Below are 23,450 nucleotides of genomic sequence, written 5' to 3'. Positions count from 1 at the left end.
TAAATGCTCATTATTTCACCAAATTCCAATTCTTGATATACCTGCACACCGTGCTGCTAAAATAATATTTAAATCTAAGCGAAGAGATTCCAACTGCTGTAAGGAAATAACAAAATAAAAAAGCAGTGGAAAATCAGGATCATAAGCAAAAAAGGTTACCTACATTGGCTGCTTTTGCTTGTGGAGGGTGGTTGTTGTAAGCTCTTAAGCTGATGAGCAGAAACTGGGAGGCTGCCAGTTTATGCTGATCTCTTTTACTTTATTTTAATTATAAAATGTGTCCCAGTTCAGTAATCTAAGTATCTACACAGTTTCATTTTTATGGATGAATTTGGGTGTAAAGATTGTTTAGAGAATGTTTTCTATTGGAGTGTATTGCATTGGCCATGAAGTTTAGTGGAACTGGTCTGATGGTATGGGGTTGTTTCTGCTGGTTCAGACTTGGTCTGTTGGCGGTGGTGCCTGAAACCACAAGGTCCACGAAACATGTCAGTGTCAGCATGACAATGCTACGTGTCATACAGGATTGGTTTGTGGACAATGACATTGAAAAGTTGGACTTACCTCCATCCCAGTGAGTACCTGTGGAACAAATTGGAACTCCAGATTAGGCTGTAGCCAAGACAGCCATTTTCCAAACTGATTGTGGCAGCTACTTTCTAGAAGGAATGGAAACAAATTCTGATACTTACCAGAATTGTCATACCAATAGCTACCAGAAGTTTGTAGAAAATGTTCCCAGGATGATTGAGGCTATCACATAGGCTAGAGTGGACCTACTTTCTATTACATTTTCGAATTAAAAGCCTTTTTTGCAACTACCTGTGTGTCTGAACACCTTTGGTGATACATTGTATAATTAGGTGATGCTGGAAAAATGTCACATGATAGACCAAAATGGTACTGTGTTTGCAATTCTGCCCACACATGAGGAAGAATTATATGGTGAGAGCCTTGTCAATTAACTCTAGAACTTGAGGGTCTAGAATTATGCAAGTGTTATGGGGGAGAAAATTTTTCTCAACATGGAATTCACTTGTACTTAGGCGAGGTTTAAGGGTCTTTGCAAATACGTCACAGAAGGGACCTTAATGGTTCTCACTATATACTTTCAGTAATGACTGGCGAACTGGTTTTTAAGTTAAACTTTATTAAAATAAATAAAGATATATATATATATATACACAAATAAAATACTAAAACAGATATAAAATAAAAACGTTAATAACAATAAAATACATAAAAGCGTAAAATATATAAGTAAAATGCAATAAAATAGAATAGCTTTTGGGGTGAGGTGTCCCTTCATCAGCAGTCGGTGAATGGTGTACTGAGTATGAACCAGAGCTATAATGCTCAATACGTTCAACGTTGATATCAGTATTTGTAAAAGAATAAGAGAAGTTTATCTCAGTATGATACACAGAACACTTCCATATGATACTCTCCAGAAATTAAAACGAAAACAATTAAAAAATCAAAAATCTTACATTACAGTAAAAAATTAATTTAACAAAAAAAATTGCAAAGCGATTTTTCTTCCTGAAGCCGACAGTGCTTTTTGACCATATGTCGTGATCACAGGAATGAAAATTACTGAATAGGGAAGAGCATGGAACTTAAATAGGAATTATTTGTCTTCGCGTTTGCGCGTAAAGGACTACGAGTCAGAGATTAGATATGGCCGTCGAACAGTAACAGAATTCTCATGTAATTTAATTTAGACGGTTTCTGCAATTAATAGTCTCATATAATTACATTGGACACTAAGTATTTTGACCTCGTTAAATAAAAAAGTATGTTTTTGATTAATGGCATGAAAAGCTAATTCTGACGCTGCTGAACGAGAAGCATGAAATGAGGCCACATGTTGATTAATATGAAAATTCAGAGGAAACTGCGTCTTATCAGGGTTCTATGCAGTTTCCTCTGAATTTTCATGTTAATCAACATGCGGCCTCAGTTCATGCTTCTCGTTCAGCAGTGTCAGAATTAGCCTTTCATGCCGTTAATGAAAAACACTTTTATTTAACAAGGCCAAAATACTCCAATGTAATTATACGAGACTATTAACTGCAGAAACCGTCGAAATTAAATTGCACGATAATTCTGTTACTGTTCAATGGCCATATCTAATCTCCGACTCGTGATTCTTTACGTGCACGTGCAAAGACAAATAATCCCTATTTAAGCTCCATGCTCTCCCCTATTCAGTAATTTTCATTCTTGTGATCACGACTTACAATTGAAAAGCATTGTCGGCTTCAGGAAGGAAAATCATTTTGCAATTTTTTTGTTAAATTAATTTTTAACTTAATTTTTAATTGCAATAAATTGATTTTTAATTATTGTTAATTATTTCTTACTGTAATGTAAGATTTTCTATTTTTTATTGTTTTCGTTTTAATTTCTGGAGAGTATCATACAGAAGTGTTCTATGTATCATATTGAGATAAACTCTTATTCTTTTACAAATACTGAGTATATATACATTGGGTAAAATATTTGTGATCATGCTCAGAAGCAGACTGGGCATGATCATGAATCACAACTCTGGTGCTGGTAACACAGTATTATGCATGCATAAGGAACACCAACGCTCATCGCACTGCAATATCGCAAACTTCATAATGGGGGTGAGGTATGTTACAGCTGACTGTGTGCAGTGCTTCAAGCCATGAGCACTGACGTTAGTCATGTGAATAGTCAACGCTTTCAGTAATAACCAACAAACTGTCGGTCGTTACTAAAAGTATATAGTGATATGCAGCCCGAAGCTTAGGGCTTTTTTCTAATCTTAATAGTTCTGCTAAACCATTAATTGAGGGAAATGGTCATTGAAAAAAGGTACAGGTTAATAGCATCAACCCAGTGCCAGCGGCAAAATTTGTGGGGGGGGGCTCTGTTCAAGAATTACTTGCGGGTTCTGTTTGTTAAAAAGAAGTTAAAAACAATACAAATATTATTGAAAGTGAATATAACATAAAAATTACATTTTTAAATAACATCCTATGTTCAATACCAAATGAAACATACCTATTGAGAAGGAAGTATATGCTCTACTTCTAGCAATTTTCAGGTCAACTTGCGCAAGCACTCTTGGAATGATGATAATGTGGATAACTAGCCATTAAGACGGCGGTGGGCTCGTTGATAGAATTGCAGAAAAGATGCAGATGATATTATTATTTAGACCATTTGAGCATGGCGCCCTGTTCGACAGAACCAGTTGAACATGCTTGTGTCCGGCCCTGCATCAACCAAGATGCTTATGTTACTTTGAACTGTGTCCTACTCAGTTGTAGAGTAAAAATAGAAGGGATAGTATAGAATCTCCCTCCGGCTCTTATAATACTACTACAAAGAGCTGGAACTAGCTGTATAACACTATAGGACTACAGGGAAATAATGGAAAATTACTGAAGAGGTCAGAAAATGCAGGAACTAATCAAATATCCATTTTAACAATTTCTGGAGGAAAGCACTGCCATAAGCAACTACATTCTTTGTACCTTTAATTACATTGGATGTTTGTTGTTATTTGGTTTTTAGGAGCATTAGCAACTTAAGGCCATATTGCTCCGGGATATGCGGTGGTCATTCCCTGACCTTTCCGCATTCTCCGTATTTGGTGGTGACGGGCTTGAACCCCGGTCTAATCAAGAAGTGTGTGCTACGCACTGCTGCTCCTTCCCACCTGGCTACGGAGGCGCCACACATTGGATGTGTTAAAGGGAAAAAATATATAAAAATACAATTTCTCACTGTTTTTTATATTTTTGTATACTAATGCTTAATTAATACTAGTTACATCAACAAATCCCAATATAGGATATCAGGAACATGATGTCATTCTGATATTAGTATTAGTGTTAGCCATATAATGCAAAGAAGCCACAGGCTTTTTTGCTGCACTGACACATAAAACAAGATAAATAAAAGAAAAATTATAAAAAAGCATAAATATGTATATATATAAAAATACATACTTATGAAAATCAGAAGTAGATGAGAAAATAGACTAATTATTGTGCTTCCCTCCTCTTGTCAATTATGCAGTTGACTTGAATTTCTCCAAGCCTGAACTACCTGTAGAAGTAACCAGTAATTACCAACTCACTAGCTAAATGAAAACTTCCTGCAATCTAGCCTAAACCCCTTCCCTGTAACTTGAATTTGTGGTCTCTAGTCCTGGAATCTTTTATAACAGTGAAAATTTCACCATTATTCGTTTTTCTCAAAGCCTTATAGACTTCAGTTAGATCTCCTCTAAGTTGTCTAGTTGCCAATTTCTGTAGCCCACATAATTGAAGTCTTTCCCCATACAGTCACCCTTTTACAGATATCACCATACTTGGACACAGTATTTCAAATGCAGTCTTACAATTGCCTACAGTGGGATTATAACCTCCCTATCTCTAGGGGCTGTTGATTGATAACTCCTTGATAGGACGCCATGAGCTTTCCTGGCCACCTATCTACTCTGCTCAGAGAACTTCGTATCTACCCGTATCATGATTCCAAGATCCCTTTCCTCCTCTAATGTTTTTAATTCAGTTCCACCAAATGTACCTTGCATTTTTCTGCATTAAAACATAGCTGCCACCTTTCTTACCAGGCCTGAAGCCTATTCAAGTCTACCTGAAGGGGTGCTGCTTGACACTGATCATTAACCACTCTCCCAGTCTTTATATCATCTGCAAATTTGACTTCATGCCCTATATTCCCTTGATGTCTTTTATGAAAATCCTGAAGGGGTGCTGCTTGACACTGATCATTAACCACTCTCCAGTCTTTATATCATCTGCAAATTTGACTTCATGCCCTATATCCCCTTGATGTCTTTTATGAAAATCTGAAGCAACAGTGGTCCAAGAACTGAGCCCTGAGGAATCCCACTTCTGACATTGTACCAATCAGAAGAATATCCATTAATCACAACTATCTGCCTTTTGCCATGTAGCCATCCTGCAACCCATTTTGGAATCTCTGATCCCCACCCATTTCAGTTTATGAAGTAATCTCTCATGACGGACTGAGTCAAATGCTTTAAAATAGATAAAATAGTTAAAATAGATAAAAACATGTTAGTAAAAACATGATTTTTCCTTATGTTGTACGTTCTTCAGAATGCTATTACTATCTATATATATATCCCTGAATTGCACTTATTGCCTCCAAGATTTGCACAACCACTGAAATCAGACTGACCAGTCTGATAGTACTGCCAATATATTGGCAGTACATTAGCACTTCTCCAGTCCAAAGGAATCTCTCCTGAATCCATTGATGCCCTCATAATTAACCTCAGTGGTTCAGTGCATTCCTTCAAAATTACTGGATGTATGCCTTTAACTCCAGGAGCCTTCATTGTTTTTAGGCTCAAAAGTTTTTTTCTAATAATCACCTGTAATTACGATGAAATTTTGATGAGAAACATCAGTAGGGTTATCTGACACTTTCCCACACCCATTATACAAGGATCTGATTTGATTTGTTTCTTTCCTTTTTGTATTCACATACATAAAAAAACTCCTTGTCCCTGTACTTTGCTCTCATAGCAAGTGCTTTTTTGTTATCCATTGGACAGGAAACATCCTGGTGTTATATAAACACTGAAGAAAACTGAGAGTTTGGTTGTGCAACATGTTTTCTGATTGGTGCAATGAGTGTGATGGTCAGCTATACAGATTCAAGAAATGGGCAAACAAATCAGAATAAATTGTCTCATTATAAGAGATGTTAACTATCCAGACATTAATAGGGACTTCTGGATCACATCCTTGCCTAGCATCAGTCAGTTCTTGGACCATCTAAATGACTTCTTTCTACATTGACTTTTAGGGATTTCGCTAGGGGATCTCAGTGTTCTTGATTTCGTCATTATAACAATTCATCTGCTACTAAAATTCTTTGAGTTAAGGAACCAGCTATTTGGCAGTGACCAGAATGTTTTGGTGTAGGAATTATCCAAGAAAATCATAGCTATTAAATGTAAAAGGAAGGTTATGTTGGCCACAGACATTATTTGAATTCAATTTAATGGGAGTACCTTAAAAATTAATAAGGTACACATGTACTAAATGTTTCAGAAAGTACACACATTTCATACCTTTAAAAAAATATGACACAAGTGGAAACCATTTTTTCTAATACAAGTTTCATCAATTCTTTGATAATCAAAGAATTGATGAAATTTGTATTAGAAAAAATGGTTTCTTGGGATATCTAAAGTTTATCAAGAGAACCTATTTAATATGGAGCATATAAAGTATGTAATCAGGGGGTGATATGGGGCAAGACAGATTTTGAAAGAAGGTCGAAGTAAGATACTAAAGGATTTTTTGCATATGCGAACACTAAAAGAAAAGAAAGAAACCATATTTGACCACTATGAGGAAGCAATGAGATCAGTGTAGATAACCCCAAGTAGATGTCTGATGAAATAAATAGGTTCTTTTCACACAATAATAGAGTAAACTTTACAAAGTTTACTCTCTTATTGTGTAAACAAAAGAGTAAACTTTGCAAAAAGACTACTAGTTCAGGTAACAATTATTTAGCATTAAATGAATATGTAATAAATGAAAAAGCTCTGAAAGAGAAGTTATCACGTTTAAAATTGAGAAAAAAAAACACAGACAGTAGATGATCAAAACTATCCAGTTGTACTGAAAGAAGTGACTAAGAGGATCATTAAACCCTGTCTGTAACAATGGAAGTATCCTTAAGCTCAGGTAGTAAAGTTCCAGAAGTTTGGAAATCTGAAAATAGCTGTGCCACATGCACAAGGGATTCTAAGAGGGATCGTCTTGTGTAGACCTGTTAGGCTGTCTTCTGTCCTTTTCCAAATATGGCTCGCTGCATGCTGATAGCTCTTAGCTAATGGCTGATCAGTACTTAAAGGTTTCATGTTCTCACCTACTCTTTTCCTTTAATATATCAATCACTGGGTTACATTAGCTGCATATGTGATCCAAATTTTTGCTGATAGCAGATGCATGGCATCTGCAACCCTGTTTGGCAAAACTTAAGTTGCACAAGGATCTAAAACTTCTCAAAAATCTACCACTTGCTTCTTAAATTACAATCCCCATTTTGCAATGACTTTTGTTCCTTACATTTAATAATTGGGAAGAAAGTTTTGCATATGTGACTGTCTATGACAAAAAGACATTTCTCTTGTTAATGGGAACAAATATACAGAGCTTCATCGAATACTTTATTTTGCAAATGAAACAGCTCATTTTGGGCAGCAGTGATTTAACTGCTTGTTCACACAGGATACTTCAGTCTCTCTTCATGACCTAACTGCAAGCACTACTAGCAGATACTCATACAAAGAACTAAATTTTTATTATGCAGTATTAGGCAAATTCTTGGATTTGCCAAACCAGCATCACAGCTGATTGTACAGGGTGGAGATTTCACCTCAGAGAAATAAGTTTTTACTGCATTTTAGCTACATTGAGAAATTTTTTAGATCATGGGACTGTCTGATAGCTATTCATGAACAAGATTTGGAACTGATTAATAAGCAGTGACATTCAGTTTCTGAGTACAAATTAATGATTCACTAAATATGTTTACTGCTTAGAGATTGTTTTCAGAACAGTTTGTTTGAAGATTGTTTTCAGCTTATCATTTGTAAACAATGTTTGTATACAAATAAATGTTTACAATATGTAAACAATCATTCACAGCAACTTTCATCTGTTCATATTTTCCACCTAAAAGACTATTTTTAAATTTTTTTGATTATAATATAACCATCCAAAATCCAGCAAGAATCAGGTCCCAAGGTTGCCTGATTTGAGAAGTTTGGCTCTATATAGGGCCAAACACATTATATAGGGCTATATAATGTGTTTCTGAAGTTTGCTGTATAAAATATAATTCATGCAATCAATGATGTGATGCCATTTTTATATATTTTAAATACCAGTTGACAAGCTTAGGAAATAATAATAGTGTTGTGACTTTGGAGTGAGAGAGAAGCATTAGCTACATATGAAAACTTTGACTCTAAATATTTTTATAGGTCACGTCTTATAGATGGCACTGATGTCATACAGGAGATGCGTAGTGCAGTTGTACCCCAACCTAGTGAAGATCCCCCTCGTCGCTATCCAGAAGTACCTCCAGTAGGACATCATGACTGCATCAGTGATTTGGCAGTACTTCAAACATCACAATGTTTCCTTTTGTCTTCATCCATGGATGGTGTTGTTAAGGTGTGGAAGTGATTGGAATATACACCTGAATATAATTTTATTAAAAACTGTAAATGTGCAATATGACTTTTACTATATGATTTTATTCCGTTTGTTCATCATGTTCCAAATGGATTCAAAAAAAAAAATTAAATTTCAGCTATGTAAATACTACACCATATAATGTAAATCATGCATAATAAAATGAATTGAGTTCTATTCTTTGCTTCACTTACTTGGCTCCACAGGGGGACTTATTTTTAATTATCTGAGGGATTATTTATATATAATTCTTAGTATCTACCCATTGTCTTTTTGGCCAAACACAAATAAAAAAAACTTACAAGGTCAAAAATATTTATTTTGGCAAGTATATTTCAAGAAAATTACTTTAAATTTTCAATTATCTTTGTTATTACAGTATAATTACTAAAGGACATTTGTGGGGATTTTCACAGTATTATAAATGAGGAGACACTTAACCCATGCACTGGTAACAATTTTTTTTTTTTTTTTTTTTCAAACAAAAGATACTTTGTTTCAGTAAAACAAATTTGTAGCTATAACCTGTCCATGTCAAATTCCTTTAGTGACTAATATTTCCAGCTACTTTCATCTGTTACTTATCAGTCTTATACAGTTTGTCTCAAATTTCACCAAAAATATGTGTAAATGTGTGCCATCTTTGTGAGGCACTCTGTAGTAGTAGTATATTGGTATTTTTCACGAAATATATGATGTGGTCTACATCAGTTGTTTTCAAAGGTAGAAAATGTTCTGTACTTAATATAGGAAAACATCTTGAGAAGATTGAATTACATGTTTCTTGAGTGGAATGATACATAGGTAATGCAAAACTTGTCAAAAGAGGAATAAAGCACTTTAACCTAAATTAGAATATCTGTTTATTTCCAGTTGAAAATTCATACAGATCAGAATCATGTTTTTCATGGTGTACTCTTGTATTACTTCATTACATAGATCAGACTTCTGGCCTTTCTGATCATCCTTTCATCTTTGTGGCACTGATCTTTGGAAATCTTTAGCTTGTGAAATACTCTCAAATTCATCTTGCCCATCACTTTCACAAAACTTTTCTTTAGGCCAAGTTTAATGTGCAGAGGTAGAAGGGAAAATGTCACTGGATTCACTAATAGAACATGCTGCACGTTACTTATTACTGGCTCATATACACCGATGAGCCAAAACATTATGACCAGCGAGTAGTTATGCACGGAGCAACTGCAGGTGAACTATGCCGCAGGTTGTGATATGGTATAAAATACACCCGATACTCAGCTCCATTAATCAGTGTTACTCTTGTTCTTCAGATGGGAAAGGCAGCAGACTTAAGCGAGTTTGACAAAGGCCAAATTGTAATGGCCAGACGACTGGGTCAGAGCATATTCGAAATGGGATGCTCACAGTCAGCCGTGGTTAGTACCTACTGAAAGAGGTCTAGGGAGGGGGAACCCACGAACTGCCGATGAGGTGTTGGATGACCACGGCTCATTGATGCTCAAGATGAGTGAAGGCTCTCCCGGATGGTATGTGGCAACAGAAGGGCAACTGTGGCACAACTCACTGGTAATTGGAATGCTGGTGACAGGAGTAATGTGTCACAATACACAGTGCATCGAACCCTGCTAAAAATGGGGCTGCATAGTCGCAGGCCACTCCAAGTGCCCACGCTAACCATGGTTCACCAGTGACAGCACCTGCAATGGGCACGTGAGCATCGAAACTGTACCTTGAGTGATTGGAAGAAGGTTGTCTGGTCCGATGAATCACATTTCCTGTTGCACCATGTGGATGGCCGGGTACATGTGCATTGTTTACCTGGAGAAGTGATGGTGCCTGGATGCAACATGGAATGAAAACAAGCTGGTGACGGCAGTGTTATGCTTTGGGCAATGTTCTGCTGGGATACCCTGGGTCCAGTCATCCATGTGCCAGGCACTCTACCACCTACCTAAACATCATTGCTGACCAGGTACACCCTGTCACGGCAACAATCTTCCCTCTGACAGTGCCGTCTTTCAGCATGATAATGCGCCATGCCACACCACCCAGATTGTTCAAGACTGGTTTGCAGAACACGAGGAAGACTTCCAGGTATTGCCCTGACCTCCAAATTCCCCAGACATCAATCCCATTGAGCATCTGTGGTTTGTGTTGGAACAGTAACTCCAATCTGCCGCGTCTCAACCGCGGACCTTACAGGAGTTAAAGGAACTGCTGGTTACATGTTTGTACCAGATACCACAAAACACATTTAGAAATCTTGTAGCATCTATGCCTGGCTGGGTACGAGCTGTTTTGGCTGCACATGGAGGACCAACATCATATTAGGTAGGCAGTCATAATGTTTTGGTTTATCGGTGTATACTTTGAGGCCAGTCACGTCTGCTGTAACAGTCCTCGGACCACTTTCAGTAGGTACTAACCACGGCTGACCATGAGTTGACAGCATAGGAAACTATTTTTTGTGAACCCTCCATTCATGTCCATTTACATACCAATGACTTTAAGCTCATGCAGATATCCCTCTGATGAGTGCTATATTGAAATGCTTTGAGTAGTGTGTTATGTTATAGTATATTTCCCTTAGATGAACATAATGGGCAATGGGGATGGATAACTTGAAGTTCTCATTATGTAAGAGAATAGCTTTTAACTTCACTGTGAGGAGCCAGTGAAGTGGCACTATTCAGATGTAATGTGTACTTGCAACAATTCACTAAAAACTCCATTGGTAGCAGAACAGACAGTTCACCATAAAGAATGTCACCAAAACTTGGTTTCTTTTCTGATAGCAAGACGCTTTGATGTTCTTCTTAGCCAAATTTTTCTACTTTAGTCTTGAGACGTTTGACTTTGCCTTTTGAGAGAGCTGGAATGAGGTCATTCAACTCATATTGGGTACAGCTCTGACTGGCTACAATGTTTCTTTGTCGGGTATGTACCCAGGATCAGCTGAAGTTCTCAAATCTCTGCCAGTTGCACCTTCATCCCATTCCATTTCATCTTCTAAAGAATCTAGTCCATGATGTGTGGATACAAAAATTGACATCTTGTCATCACAAGGGATTGGTCTCATTACTGAATCCAGTTTCAGATAAACAATCTTATGCTAAATCTTCACTGAGAATCCAGTTACATTCACTATTGTGGTCTTTTCGCTCCCATCATAGGTATAGCATGCACTTTTTCCTTTTGTTCAAATGTCACAATCCACTTGAATAAGCAGTACAAATAACATCTGGTGCCCACTCCTTATTCTGGTCATCTAGAGGACAGTCAAAGAAAGTATAACTGGTAAATTTTCTGAATATCCATCATGATTGTATGCAATAGAGATTTATTAAGAAAGAAATTCACACATAGCAGAATTTGTTGAAGTGATTGTAGTGAATTTGTTTGAGGAATGATGATAAATGTATAAATAAATAATTATATGACATACAAATTTTTGCAATAGCAGCAAACTCTAAAATAGCTGAGAACGGCATTGTTTTAGGTGTATCTCATATTGTGAATACCTTCACAAGTTTCCATGATATTGGTGGTAACACTTCACCAGTGGAGAAGACTATTGTTACTTATGTTGCTGTAACGGTGCCATCTGGAATCATTACAACAATATAGGTAGTGCAATACGATGGCAAATTGTTGTGAAGGTTTCACAATATGAGATACACCTAAAACGATGCCATTCTCAGTTATTTTAGAGTTTGCTGCATACTAACATGATGCTATTGCACAAACTTGAACATCAGTTTAACATTCACACACAGCCTAATTATTATACTAAAATACTTTTAAGCCCTAAAAGTATTTTAGTATAATAATTACGTTCATTAGCTGAGTGAATATTTAAGTAGTAAAATCAATCTCATTACAAAAACTATATGTTAGAGAAATCAGCATCCAAAGAGCTATCTGGTCATTTTTTTTTTTTTTTTTTCCCCTGATGAAAAACATTTACCTGTATTGTCAAATGATGTACTCCGGTGGTTAAAAACATCTTTACTCAAAAAGTGATCACCAAAACTTCATGTGAAGAGGAGGGTTCTCATCTAGCAGTACATTTTATCAACATGAAACCTGGTGCATAGGTACAGAAGAATATTGTTTGTTATTTGGTTTTTAGGAGCATTAGCAACTAAGGCCATATTGCTCCGGAGATATGCGGTGGTCGTTCCCTGACCTTTCCGCATCTGGTGGTCACAGGCTCGAACCCCAGTCTAATCAAGAAGCGTGTGCTACGCACTGCTGCTCCTGCCCACAGAGGCGCCTACAGAAGAATAGGAATGGAACTAGTGTTCCAAATTTACAGCATTACTGTATGTGAGTGGGTGATAGCGTTATAGAATTGGCATTGGGTCTGAAACTGTCACAGGAATCAACAGAATATATGCTGAAAATCTGGTCTTGACCTAACTTTTTCTTCTAAAGTAATGCCTGAATACCCAAAACACACTTTCATTTGTATTTTATGCAGATTTTTTTTTATCAAAACCTTTCAAGAAACCAGCAAAGCTTTAAAATATTTGTAAGTGTTGGTTGGCGGAGGCCTAACCTTTTTAAATAAAAGGTTAGTTAATTCATAGCAACCTTCATGAATAGCTATCATATGAAAGTACAACAGTTTCAACATGCTTGTATGATTATATAAATAAGGGGAAGAACATTTGCTTTTAACTGAAATTGATTTGAACCTGCATTTTACTAGTCTTCATCGGCTGAGACTGTTTTTATTTAAAATGTACAGCTAAAGAATAAATGATTACTTAAGAATAACAAACAGATTTTATTTCTTTAAATACAAAAATATATTTACAGTCGAAATGGTTTTGAATGGAGAAAAAAAAAAAAAAAAAAAATTGGCTTAGCTGTCCAATTTTCTTCATCGCAAAATGTGCATTTCGTGAATTTTTCTTTTAATTAATAGTCCTTCATGGAATAAAACTCCAAAATTGAAACCATTTGCATTACTCACATAACTGGTATATTTATTGGAATAGCAGTTTTCTCCTTTGCCTCTGTGAGAGCTCGTGATTCGTGTACAAAAGCAGCAAACTTGACCCCCTGTAAAACAAAAAGCAAACAATTCATTATTTTTTATTTTATTTTATTTATTTATTTTTTGTCTCATTTCTATGAATTCAGTTAATGGAAGGACAAGAAGCAACCAATTTATAAAAGAAAGATTCTGACTTCTACCATTACAAAAATCAGTCAGTCTAAAACACATCCAAATTTCAGAAAGAGCTCAAACTGAACAAATACATAAAATTACAGAAAGGTATTCTTTTACAATAAACTGACATAAGTTCAGTGATTATCTTGGTTTAATATCTTGGCGTTGTCTAATGTCCCCACCCAACAGAAGTTGGTTTTCAGATCAGTAGTAACATATGTGGTTGACTTATGTTGTTAAAAAAAAAAGCAGTGATTACACTTAAATCTCAAATGATGTTTCAGGAACATATATATATTTGTGACTGGGCACAATTGCCAAGTTAGTGCAGTTTGATACTTCCCCCATCTATTCCCATTGCACTTTTTGAGCTAGGGATGGAGTGATATAATTAACCTTTATAACTGTGTCAAAATAGCCTACTTTGTTAAACATTTACCTTGACAAATGCAAAGTACAGTAATACCCCGACTTACGCGAACTCGGAGTTACGCGGTTCTTGATTTTTTTCGTTTGGCCGCCCACTATCTTCAAGGTCGTTTTTCATATGTTATCGATATGCGGTGCGACGGCGGAGAATGAGAGCGAAAGATGAACAAAATTCAACTTTGCTGCTTTTATGACACATTTCACCGTAATAACGTAAAAACCAACACAATTCCAGCTATCGGTATAATCGCAACTGCAATTAGATCGAGTTCACTAGCAGAAACGCAACTGGATTTTTATTGTTTTATGGTAGTAACCCCTAGAAATGTGAGGTGTTAATAGTGTATCTCTGCCTTTATGGTGTTGTTTATTCAGTTGCTACACGCGCGCAGCTTTGTTTATGCGTATCAAGCGTGCCTCCTCGTTTTGTAATTGTGCTTTATTCCCTAAAAATGAGTAAAATGCTTAAAAGGTGTGAAAAGGAAGCATCCTGGTGAAGACACTGCAGATTCAGAGAGAAAAAGAAAAGCAATTATCGATAAACAGAGGCGGACTGGGTCAAAAATTCTTACCCGGGAAAATTTATAGTGGCCTCATACTATGGTTTATGGCCAAAATCACACTGGCCCACCGGGGTTTCCCCGGTAGGGCTTATGGCCAGTCCACCTCTGTCGATAGAGAAAAAATATGAAATTGTGAAACGCTTTGAGCGAAATGAAAGACCATGTGATATTGCACGTGCTATAGGCCTAAATGAAGCAACGGCGAAAAGCACATGACAATTGCAAACTTGACAGGTTGAAAATTGAAAAGGGCTCAATTGTAAAGGGCTTAAAAATTTTAGAAAACATAGACTCCAACGAAGAACGCATTATAGCTACAAAGCAAGGAATAAAAAAATTATTAGCTTGCAACGAAGAAATTCTGCGTGAAAAAAAGAACGCGCTGTGTCGTCAGACGAATTTGTTAGATTTTATGAAGCCATCGACATCGAAATAACTTTTTTACGTAAGTCATTTGTTTTTTTAATACATATTTTGTATTAATATGTATAAAGAACTGCAATTTTATTAATATTTTTCTTCTAAACTAGTCTTTTTGTTAGTCCTTGGTCCCAATTAAGCAAAATTTATATGTATTTATATGCAAAGTTGTACCCCGACTTACGCGAATTCGACTTACGCGATTTTCGTCGGACCCACCTATCGCGTAACTTCGGGGTATTACTGTACTGCATATGGGTAGAAGTAACCCCAGAGAAACGTACCAACTGTGTGGTACTACACTTAAGGTGGTAGAAAATGAAAAAGACCTGGGAGTAATTGTGCAGTCAGATATGAAGTTTTCTGAGCAGTGCAGACAGGCTGCTAGGGCGGGTAATGGGGTTTTGTCAATGATATATAGGAATTTTGCTAGCAGGGAAAAGGAGGTGATTGTCCCTCTGTATAAGGCAATGGTCAGGCCACGCCTTGAGTACTGCGTACAGGTCTGGAGGCCTCATTTTAGGAAGGATGTAGATTTGCTTGAGCGTGTACAGAGAAGAGCAACACGATTGGTGAGGGGAATGAAGGGATTCTCTTACCAAGAGAGGCGTAAGTTCTGCAAATTGCAGTGGCTGGAGACTAGTCACCTGCGCGGTGATCTGATTGAGGTCTATAAGGCCTTGAATGGGTTGAGCACGCTGAATTCTGATGGGATCCTTCCACTTGTTCAGATTACCAACCTACGGGGACATAAGTTCAAATTAAGAAAGGACAGATGTAGAATAGATGTGCGGAAATTTGCCTTTAGCCAGCGGGTGGTTAATTGCTGGAACAAACTTCCATCTGTCGTTGTGGAAGTTGATAGGTTAAATAAATTTAAGGAGGAACTGGACAGGCATTTGGAGGTAATGGTGTGATTTTTTTTTTTTTTTTTTTGGCTGATGCTGCATAAGCTCCTACACTTGCTTTCTTGCATCATGTGCCACTACTACTACTACTACTACTACTATTTCCCTCAACAAAACCTTGTACGTTCTTCAGAATGTCACATCTATCTAAATGTTGTAGATTGCTTCTAAGATTTTCCCTACCACTGAAGTGAGACTAACTGGTCTGTAGTTACCACTCACCTCGCTCTTAGAACAGCCTTTATGTATTGGTGATACATTGGCACTTCTCAAATTCAAAAGAAATTTCTCCCAAGCCCAAAGATGCAACCTTAATTAACCCCAGTGGTTCAATACACTCCCTGGCAGCCTCCCCCAAAATTACTGGGTATATGCTTTCTATTCTGGGAGCTTTCCTTACCTTTATCCTTGAAAGATTTTTTAATAAACAGTCATAATTTCAAAATAACTAATTTCATATGGCTCAGCTTCACTTGCACAGCTCTTTCTCTGTATGAAGGGTCTTTCATAAGTAAAAACAGATGCAAAGTACCTATTCAGTTTATCCACATCAGCTGGGTTATTTAAGGCTTTCCCACACCCAGTGCACGTGGATTCTATCTGATTCGTCTTCTTCGTTTTTCTTATTCACATACATGAAAAATTCCTTGTCCCCATTCTTTAATCTCTTACTAGTGCCTTCTCATACACAGCCTTGGCATCTCTCACCTTATTTGGGATACTATTGCAGATCAACTTGTACCTTGTAGGCTTTGGTACATTTTGTCATTCTATAACTATCCCGTGCTGTCTTTTTCTGCTCTATTTGATTGGCCAGCTTTGCATTCACCCATTTTGGCATTCTCCTCGTGCAATATTTTCTTGATTGTATGTATAATGCATACATGGCTTTAGTGATTTTTGCTTTAAAGGTATTCCATAATTCAAAAGGAATTCCATAATTTATGGGGTGTAAAATTGCCCAGTCTTCAATTAATGATATACCATTGCATTCTAATCTTTATACAGATGCTTATTTCGGATCAAGATTTAAAACAAAATCTTGGAGAATACTTCTCTTTTTCAAGCAAAACAGCACAGAAACTACATATTTACAAAACATTTCCATATGAGAACTGGGTATGCTACTTTAACAAGATCTACATATATTATTTGGATCGGCTGAGATTTAACACTGAAATATCTGGGTAGCAGTAATCTTAGCTTAGCATTAGTGTACAAAGCATTAGCGTATAAAGTGGTATATGATGCAAGAAAGCAAGCTTATATAGCATCAGACAAAAAAAAAATTCCATTTCATCTATCCATTTGCTCCAAAACTGTCCAGTTATTCCTTGAATTTATTTAAGCTATCAAATTGACAGATGGAAGTTTGTAGTCAGCAATCAACCACTGGCTGGCTAAAGGCAAATTTCTGCACAACTATTCTGCCACCGTCTTTCCTCAATTTGAATTTATGCCCCCTCTAGAGTGTAATCTGAGGAAGAATCTCATCAACACTGAGCTTGCTCAAACCATACATAGCCTTATACACCGCGATCAAATCCCCTGGCAGGTGCCTAGTCTCCAGATGCTACAATTTGCAGAACTTAAGTGTTTCTTGGTAAGAGCATCCCTTTGTTCCCTTCACTAATCTCTTTCCCTTCTGTGTACTCATTCAGCAGTTCTACATCCTTCCTGAAATGAGGCGTCCATACATGTATGCAGTACTCAAGGCATGGCAGGACCATTACCTTATACAAAGGGATAATCACATTCTTATCCCTTCTAGTGAAGTTCCTGCATATCACTGACAAGACCCCATGAGCTGTTCTGGCTGACCTGTCTGCACTGATCTGAAAACTTCATATCTGACTACACAATTATGTTCAGATCATTTTCATTTTCCACTACCCTGAATGTAGTACTACACAGTTGGTATGTTACCCTACAGTTACTGCTACCCATATCCAATACTTTACATATGTCAATGTTAAACTTCAGTTGCCACTTTTTGTCCCATCTGCCTAACATTTCTAGATCCTGTTGCAGTAGCATACCGTCATTAACATCCTTGATAACCTTTGTATCATCTGCAAGCTTGGACATTAAGCCTGATATACCTTCATCAATATCACTAATAAAAATAGAAAACAACTATAGGCCCAACACCAAACCATGGAGGACTCCACTAATAATAACATTAGTCCACAAACAGCAGTTTCCTTGATATCACTCTATTGATACCACTCTGTCTTCTTCCCCTCAACCATCCCTTTATCCATAGCAGCAACTTGCCTTTAATGCCATACTGCTCTAATATGTACAGTAGTCTTCCATGTGCAACAGTATAAAAAGCTTTCCTGAAATCCAAGTATATGATATCAAAATTATTTTTTGCATCCAGTCCCTTTGCAACCGCATCGCAGTATCCAATCCTTGAGGCTGTTGCAGACATTCTCTCAGATACGCCGTGCTTGCTACCTGGGAGTCTAAAATGCTGATATTCGGGTGACACTTAAATCACGTGGACCTAATTTCGGTGAAGTCTGGACAGCCTGTGACAGACAAATCCTCTGCTTATACCTTCATGATGATGAGACTATTAGTAATCCGGGTATAACCCCCATGTGCAAGTGCATTGTGGGCACCCAGGTGTGAACCAACGTAAGCAGGGATCGAGGTGTTGTGCCCACACCACATGGAGGAATGCCACCCCTCTGTGTTACCAGGCAATACTATGTGGTAGATGGCTCTCATCAACTGGTGCAATACCAGCACTTTCCTTATTGGAGGCTTCAAGTGGTGGAACCCATGTTTAGTCACCAGAGCATAGTTCCAGTCAACCCCTCCCATCTCTTCCATGACTGATGTCCTTTCAGGTTATGATGAACACCTTGACGAGATCCAAACTTTCTTACATTTCAAGGGTACAGCTCTAAAACAGTATTCGCAGGCTGGCCACTGGTTAGTACACTGGACTGAACCTATTGGTAACTCTCTAGGAGGCTTCCGGATCAGCTAGTGTATAATCTTGTTACCTCTACTCTGTCAGATGGTGACTGGAGGAAGTCATAGTGTGTATGTGGGGGGGGGGGGGCATTGTCGAGGCCATGGTATGTCAAGGATCTGAGGACATTCTTACCATGTGTACGCCATATCCAAAAATTTCATTACCTCATACTGCATGTCCTTGCCACCTTTTCTTACTCTTGAATACATCATGAAATTGTCAAATTAAAAGAATAAACTTATCTGCGAAAAGATCTAAACCTCCTAAACACTTCCAAGTTTATTTCACAAATATACGTGGTCTCAGCAATGTCCATTCCACTTTAAATCTGCCAAACCCCACATACTTTTTCTGACAGAATCTCAGTTATCAGTTGATTGAATGCATCTCAATTGCCCAAATTATTTGCTCTATGATTCCTTTCACCTCAAAGGTAGTACTTGTGCATATGTCCTTTCCAATATTCTCTGTCGGAGACTTGGTAATTTGGAATCTCTTCTTTTTGATCTCTTCTGGCATAAAATCTCAGTACCTCATTCTGTCAAATTCATCTGTTGTCTCTACTGTTTTCCCAACTCCACTAATCATTTGTAATTCTTTGACTTCCTCTCTTTGCAATTGATTTTCTCCAGTCCAACTTTCCTCAGAGTGAGGTAATTTTCCTTGGTGATTTTAATGTTCACAACTCCAGCTGGCTTCCGTTTTCTAGGCACACTGACCCAGCTGGTCATGATGCTGAGGCTTTTGTAATTACTAATGACCTTTCACAGATTGTTCATTTACCCTCAAGAATACCGAACAATCCTAACCATACAGCCAACATGCTTGATCTTTTTCTCACAAACAACCCTTCTAAGTACACAGTCGAAGTAAGTGATCCTTTAGGCACCTCAGATTACAACTTGGTGACTGTCTCTTCTCCAATGGAGCCTTTATCTCATGGCTATTCCCAACCTTGCTGTTTGGCATTACAAGAATGCAAAAGGGGATGACCTGCAAGATTTCTTTTCCTTGGTTGGATTACTGTTTCAAAATTCCTGATGTCAGTGTTTGCTCAGATCGTGTCAGTGAAATTATTCTTGTAGGAACGGAATCTTTTATTCCACACTCCACCTTAAAATCTCGTCCTTTATCTAAACCTTGGTTTTCCAATAAATGTGCTAAGGCTGTTCAAGAAAAGAATGTTGCATATCATAATTGGCTTGTTTCCAATTCTTCAGTTTCATTGTCTTTCTACACTATAGTTCGCAATTTTAAAGCAGTTATTAATCAGCAGTCCAAACTAGATATCAGGCTAAGTGTAGAAAACTTGCTTCTTGCTGTAATGGTAGCCGAGCATTCTGGTCTCTTGCCAAAGCTATTGGCCGCAACTTTTTCCCATCTCTGCTCCCACCTCTGTCAAAACCAGATGGTTCTATTATCACTTCAGCCAAGGATAAAGCTAACCTGCTAGCATCTCATTTTTCTTCCACCTTGTATTCCACCACTCCATTCAATGCCTCCTGTGGTCTTCCATCAAAAGGATGTCAGAAGGATTTTGACGAATCTTAATGCTAAGAAAGCTCCATGTCCTGATATTATTTCTCGACTTGTTCTAAAAACCTGTGCTCCTGAACTTATTCCTGTTCTTTGCTGCCTTTTTTCATTTTCTTTTTCCAAAGGTGTTTTTCATTCCGCTTGGAAATTTGCTCATATCCAGCCAGTTCCAAAAAAGGGTGACTAATCCATCCCATCCATTTATCATCCCATTACAATTACTTCTACTCTTTCTAAAGTAATGGAGAAATCAATTAACCGCCAACTCTTAAATTATCTAGAAACCTTCCGTCTGATCAAAGATCACCAATATGAATTCCATCAGTGTCCATCCACTGGTGATATTCTGGTTTATGTTACCCATTTATGGACGAATTCAATCGAAAAGTTCAGTGAAACAAGCAGTTGCTCTTGACATTTCAAAGGCTTTCAATCGTATTTGGCATAAAGGTCTTCTAAACAAGCTTCCATCTTATGGTTTGCCAAATGTTTTTTGTAATTGGCCGCTCACCGAGGGTAATGGTAGATGGCCCTCTTGTCTTCTAGCTTCTCCACTAATGCTGGGGTCCCTCAAAGTTCAGTTCTTTCCCCCACTCTTTTCCTCTTGTATATTAATGACCTTCTCCCATTGACCAGAAATTGTAATCCATAGTTTTGTCGAAAATAGCACATTGCATTTAACTTTCCAGTTTGAGAAACCTCACCCTGTTCAATCAGCTTCAACTTCTCGAATATCCGCTACTAATTCCTTAAATTCCGATCTCCAGGTAATTCTCCAGTAGGTCAAAGACAACTTAGTTGATTCCAATCCTTCTAAAAGTCAGTCCTGTTATATCTTGCGAAAAGGATTCTTCTGCTTCTATGTTTATCTTTATCTTTGATGACACTCCGATTTCTAGGCAAGATGATATATCTCTTTTGGGGATTATCCTGACTTCTAATCTCTCTTGGCACAAGCACATTACAAATATTGCTTCCTCTGCATCTAAAAAACTTTGTTTTCTCTTTCACTCTCAGCGTTACTTTTCTTCCAAACAGCTGCTCACTCTGTACAAATCGCAAATCTGCCATACCATGGAATATTGTTCCCACATCTGGGGCGGTACCCCCAAAGCCTCTCTCAGGCTTCTAGATTCCATTCAGAAGAGGGCAGTTAGGTTAATTAATGACTCATCTCTAATAGAGTCTCTCCACTCGCTGTCTCATAGACATAATGTTTCTGCTGCATGCCTTTTCTACAGATACTTCCATGGGCACTTTTCTTCTGAATTGGCTTCTATAATTCCCACTCTCTCTTTCGAAACAGTCCGAACACATGCCGCCACCAGCCAGCATCCATTTACTTTTCAACTTCAAACTCACAGAACCAACCTTTCAACTTCCTCATTTATTCATTCAACTGCCATTTTCTTGAACAACCTTCCTTCATACGTATTTCCTGAAAATTACAGTCTACAGAAGTTTAAGTCTAATGTCAACAAATATCTTCTGTCGTCTTCTCAAGCTCCAACCCAACCATGGTGCTAAGTACTATAGGTTCTAATACCTCTCGTGTTTGGGGTCTTCATTAAAAAAAAAATCAAATTGGTCAGACAAAATTTCTCCTTAACAAACCCATGCTGTGTCTGAACTATTATTGCAGTCTTGTCTATATGATCCTGCATTATTTCTGTAACCACTGACTCCATTATTTCCCTGGAACAAGTTAAACTAACAGGTCTGTAATTACTCATGTCATCCTTTAATCCCCATTTGTCAACTGAGGATACATTCACATTTCTCCAGTCCATGGGGTCCTCCCCTGAATCCAAGGATGCTTGCATAATTATGGCTAAAAGTTTGCTTACATCCTTTGCTGCCTCCCTTCATATAACTGGATAGATACCATCCACCCCAGCAGTGGCATAACTAGGATGGGGCTGCAGTCCCCTCAGAGCCTATACTCTACTCTGATATTTTTACTATGACTACTATTTTCCATATTTGAAAACACTATTCCAATTTCAATTTAATTACTATTTGACAACACCCCACAGATGAAAGTTCAACTATGTCCCTTACTGTACTGAAGTTATCAGGTCGAGCTCCACATACTTTTGCCACCGTGCATCTGACTTTCGCGGGTTTTTGTTCAGCTGGTTCAACTGTAAATATGCGTAATAAGTAGGTAGGCTAATACCTAACAAGATTTTTGGCTTAGTTGTAAAGTGACATCAGTGCGATTTGCAGCTTTTTAAGTAAGTGCTTAAGTAAGCTTTTTAAGTAAGTTTGTAAGTGTTTCTTTGGTATAGTTACAATTTGTGTTTCTGTGAAAATTTATAATCCACTCTTGGATAAATTTAATTGCAAGAGGCAAAAAACAGAAAGGAGGTAATTAAATTTTAAATTGGTGTATAAAGTTTATATTGAGTATTTGTAAAAAATTTAGATTTCATTTCGTTGATTCTCACAATTGCTTTTGTTAGGCTTTAATTTACCAGCATACTAAATTACTCAATATAAAAGATAAGCTTTTTTCATTAAAAGTAAATGTTCCACATTACATTTCACTTTTTTCTTCATACATAGAGTTACAATCCCAAAGTTTGTGCTAATAATGATCTGTTGAAAAATGAATAGAGAAGTTTACTAGAGAATTAAATTTGAGAACTATCTGACCAGTGGTGCAATTTTTATTCGACAGAAAAACTATAAACAAATCTTCCTCAGAAGTTAAAGGCGAAAATTCAAAATTTCACATTTTTTTGAAATTCTCAAAAACAAAAAAAAAATTATTTTTCAACAGATTAGGCCTCCAATTATGCAATTTACACCAATTTAACCAACCTTGCATCTATTTCTGTTTCTGAGATCCTCGTGCTTAGCCTCAAATTTGAGGACTCCTATATAAAATTTCGCTTGACTTTATAATTTTTTTTTTTTAGATAAAATGGAAAAACAAAAACAAAGTTCAATGTTGCAATTTGGGCAAAAAAATTCAAAACGAGTGATGATGGTGCATCTGAGCATCAAAATTCTGTTGAAGTCCAGGATGTGAAGTCAGCAAATGCAGAGGAAATTAAAGTTCAAATCAATGAAAAGTGTGAAGTTAATAACATCGCGTTACTTAAAGACAAAAAAATGTTTATCGTGGATCAAGACTTTAGGTAGTGTTTGGGTTCCCGATTCTGACTATAAATTTCCTGG

General features: G+C 37.2%; 2 protein-coding genes across 2 annotated transcripts in view; one reads left to right on the top strand and one right to left on the bottom strand.

Annotated features, from left to right (window-relative positions):
• Nucleotides 1-8,382, top strand: part of Vps15 (vacuolar protein sorting 15) — a 316,929-nt gene extending 308,547 nt beyond the window's left edge. The window contains exon 36 of the mRNA XM_090374029.1: nt 8,042-8,382. Within this exon, the coding sequence (XP_090230155.1) occupies nt 8,042-8,246 (205 nt within the window). The 3' untranslated portion in view covers nt 8,247-8,382. The remainder of the gene's footprint in view (nt 1-8,041) is intronic.
• A 4,800-nt stretch (nt 8,383-13,182) lies between these two features.
• LOC150085395 (UPF0415 protein C7orf25 homolog) overlaps nt 13,183-23,450 on the bottom strand; it is a 61,529-nt gene continuing 51,261 nt past the window's right edge. Inside the window, exon 6 of the mRNA XM_090373200.1 lies at nt 13,183-13,304. Within this exon, the coding sequence (XP_090229326.1) occupies nt 13,212-13,304 (93 nt within the window). The 3' untranslated portion in view covers nt 13,183-13,211. The remainder of the gene's footprint in view (nt 13,305-23,450) is intronic.

The sequence above is a fragment of the Mastigoproctus giganteus genome, chromosome 5 (assembly GCF_048544385.1).
Source record: "Mastigoproctus giganteus isolate SK-2022 chromosome 5, ASM4854438v1, whole genome shotgun sequence".
NCBI classification, from domain to species: Eukaryota; Metazoa; Arthropoda; class Arachnida; order Uropygi; family Thelyphonidae; genus Mastigoproctus; species Mastigoproctus giganteus.
This window is presented reverse-complemented; position numbering and strand designations above follow the sequence as displayed.